We start from the raw sequence: 1,991 nt of genomic DNA on the forward strand, positions 1-1,991 counted from the left end.
GTCAGCAACTGATTCCAGTACAGGACCAAAGGATAGACTAATCTAAAAGAGAGACCCTCTCTGTCTTTGGCGATATCAGGGAGAAGCTGGATAAGCCCTGATAGTTTCAAATGGGGTTTGAAAGTAGCAATGTATCCATGAAGGGTGAGAAATGAATAAATGGGGCTTATGAATAAATCAAAAGTCACTGGGGAAATATTGGATTGGATGGAGAAAAGTCCATACCGAACTATGATTAGGTAGACTTAGGGCTCAAAATAAAAGATAAATGAAACTATAGACATAAATTTATAGAAATTAATTCCATTTTTACATGCCCAGTGTATGGTGACTAAAACTGCACTTTTTATATGTGCCAGTACTTTTTGTGTCCATACTTACAGCAGACATTGTAATCAGTCTTTATTCATCCTTGTGTATTCAGCCCAGAGTTCTTTTGCTACGTAAGTGTAAAGTAATTCACCTTACTGGTTTCTTAAATAATTCATTTTCCAGCTAATTTGTGAGCCTTTTCATATCCTGCCTTTTAAATCAAAGGCTCTCACTAGTAGTTTACATACATTGATTTTTACTCTATCTTCAGTGACCATATGAAGCATTTCTGATAGAAAAAAATACTACTTCATTAAAAAAAAAAAAAACACTACAGAAGAGATGCAAGTATAGGCCTCTGTAGAGAGGATACAGGTAAGGAGCTCCAGAAAGTGTAGGTTGATGAATGCACCCTGAGCATATGAAGGGTGTGATGTGTAGAGGCCCAAACATGTATAGAGGCACAGAGCTGGTTTAATAATAGTCAATTGAGTGATTGATGTCAGTTGTTTTGACTCTAATGACTCCAGAGCCCAAGATATTCAGCTGTTTTGAGAAGTAAAAGCAGGACCATGGTTATATCATGGCATGACCAGGGAACACGGCCTCTATATTTGGGAAACTCCTAGTCTGCTAGTCTGAGAGTGAGGTTACACACACACCCACACACACGCACAGACATGCATGCACATGCGGATACACACATGTATGCACACCTGTAAAAATTTTTCTAACAGTTTCAAACAGAATAGGTGGTTATGTGTGCAAAATATATTTGCACATATATATTTGATTTCTACATAGTTGTATATAAAAATTCTCTGGTAATTCAAGTGGCCAAACTTGGCTGGAAATTTATAAACCGAAGGAAATATGGGAGGTTCCTAATAAGTATGGAAGGAGTAAAGGGATTGTAATTTTCTGGAATCAGGGAGTATTTGGGGATGATCTATACTGCAGCTTCAGTACCAAGACTGGGTAGTCATGTGGAACCATGGTATGACGGAAAAAGCAGGGTAGGAAAGTACTCAGTGCAGGTAAAGTTGATCAAAGTGTATTCCCTCACGTGTGTCTATCTGGATGTGTGTGTATGAACACACACCAACACCCACACTCACACCCACAACTTTCAATCAGGGTTCATGGATTTTGTTGGCTTGTGTAGTAGAAAGCATATCCATTTGAGTCTTCACTCTGCTTATCAATTTCTCTAAGCCCCGTTTCATATCTTTGTTTCTCAAACTGTAGATAAATGGATTCAACATGGATGTCAGTACAGTGTAGATGATTGTTGCTACTCGGTCCTTGACAGTATAGTTGGACAAGGGTTGGAAATAGACATAGGTAATACTCCCATAAAACAGAGTCACCACAGTGAGAGGGGAGCTGCAGGTGGAGAAGGCTTTGCATTTTCCAGCCACTGAGGGAACATCGAGGACAGCAATGAGAATTCTTAGGTAAGAGATGATGATGCAGATACATGGGGCCATCACAGAAGCCAACCCTTCTGTCATGGCCATAACTTCATTGACAAAGGTGGAAGAGCAGGCCAGTTTCAGAACAGGGTTGACATCACAGAAAAAATGTTGGATTACATTTGATGCGCAGAACGTGAGCCGATTGACCAGGAGTACATGTAGGAGGGAGTGGAGGCAGGAGAAAGCTACGGAGAAGGCCAG

At 40.1% G+C, this 1,991-nt stretch overlaps 1 protein-coding gene across 1 annotated transcript; it reads right to left on the reverse strand.

Moving 5' to 3' along the window:
- Positions 1 to 1,445: 1,445 nt before the first annotated feature.
- On the reverse strand, positions 1,446 to 1,988 carry LOC121026349 (olfactory receptor 1L3-like; the record flags this gene model as incomplete). Its single annotated transcript, XM_040469214.1, has 1 exon — positions 1,446 to 1,988. A coding segment is annotated over one exon (543 nt), but the record flags the coding sequence as incomplete, so codon positions are not given.
- Between the last annotated feature and the right edge of the window lie 3 nt (positions 1,989 to 1,991).

This window comes from Herpailurus yagouaroundi, unplaced genomic scaffold (genome assembly GCF_014898765.1).
Source record: "Herpailurus yagouaroundi ecotype Mexico unplaced genomic scaffold, PumYag 86100, whole genome shotgun sequence".
NCBI lineage: Eukaryota > Metazoa > Chordata > Mammalia > Carnivora > Felidae > Herpailurus > Herpailurus yagouaroundi.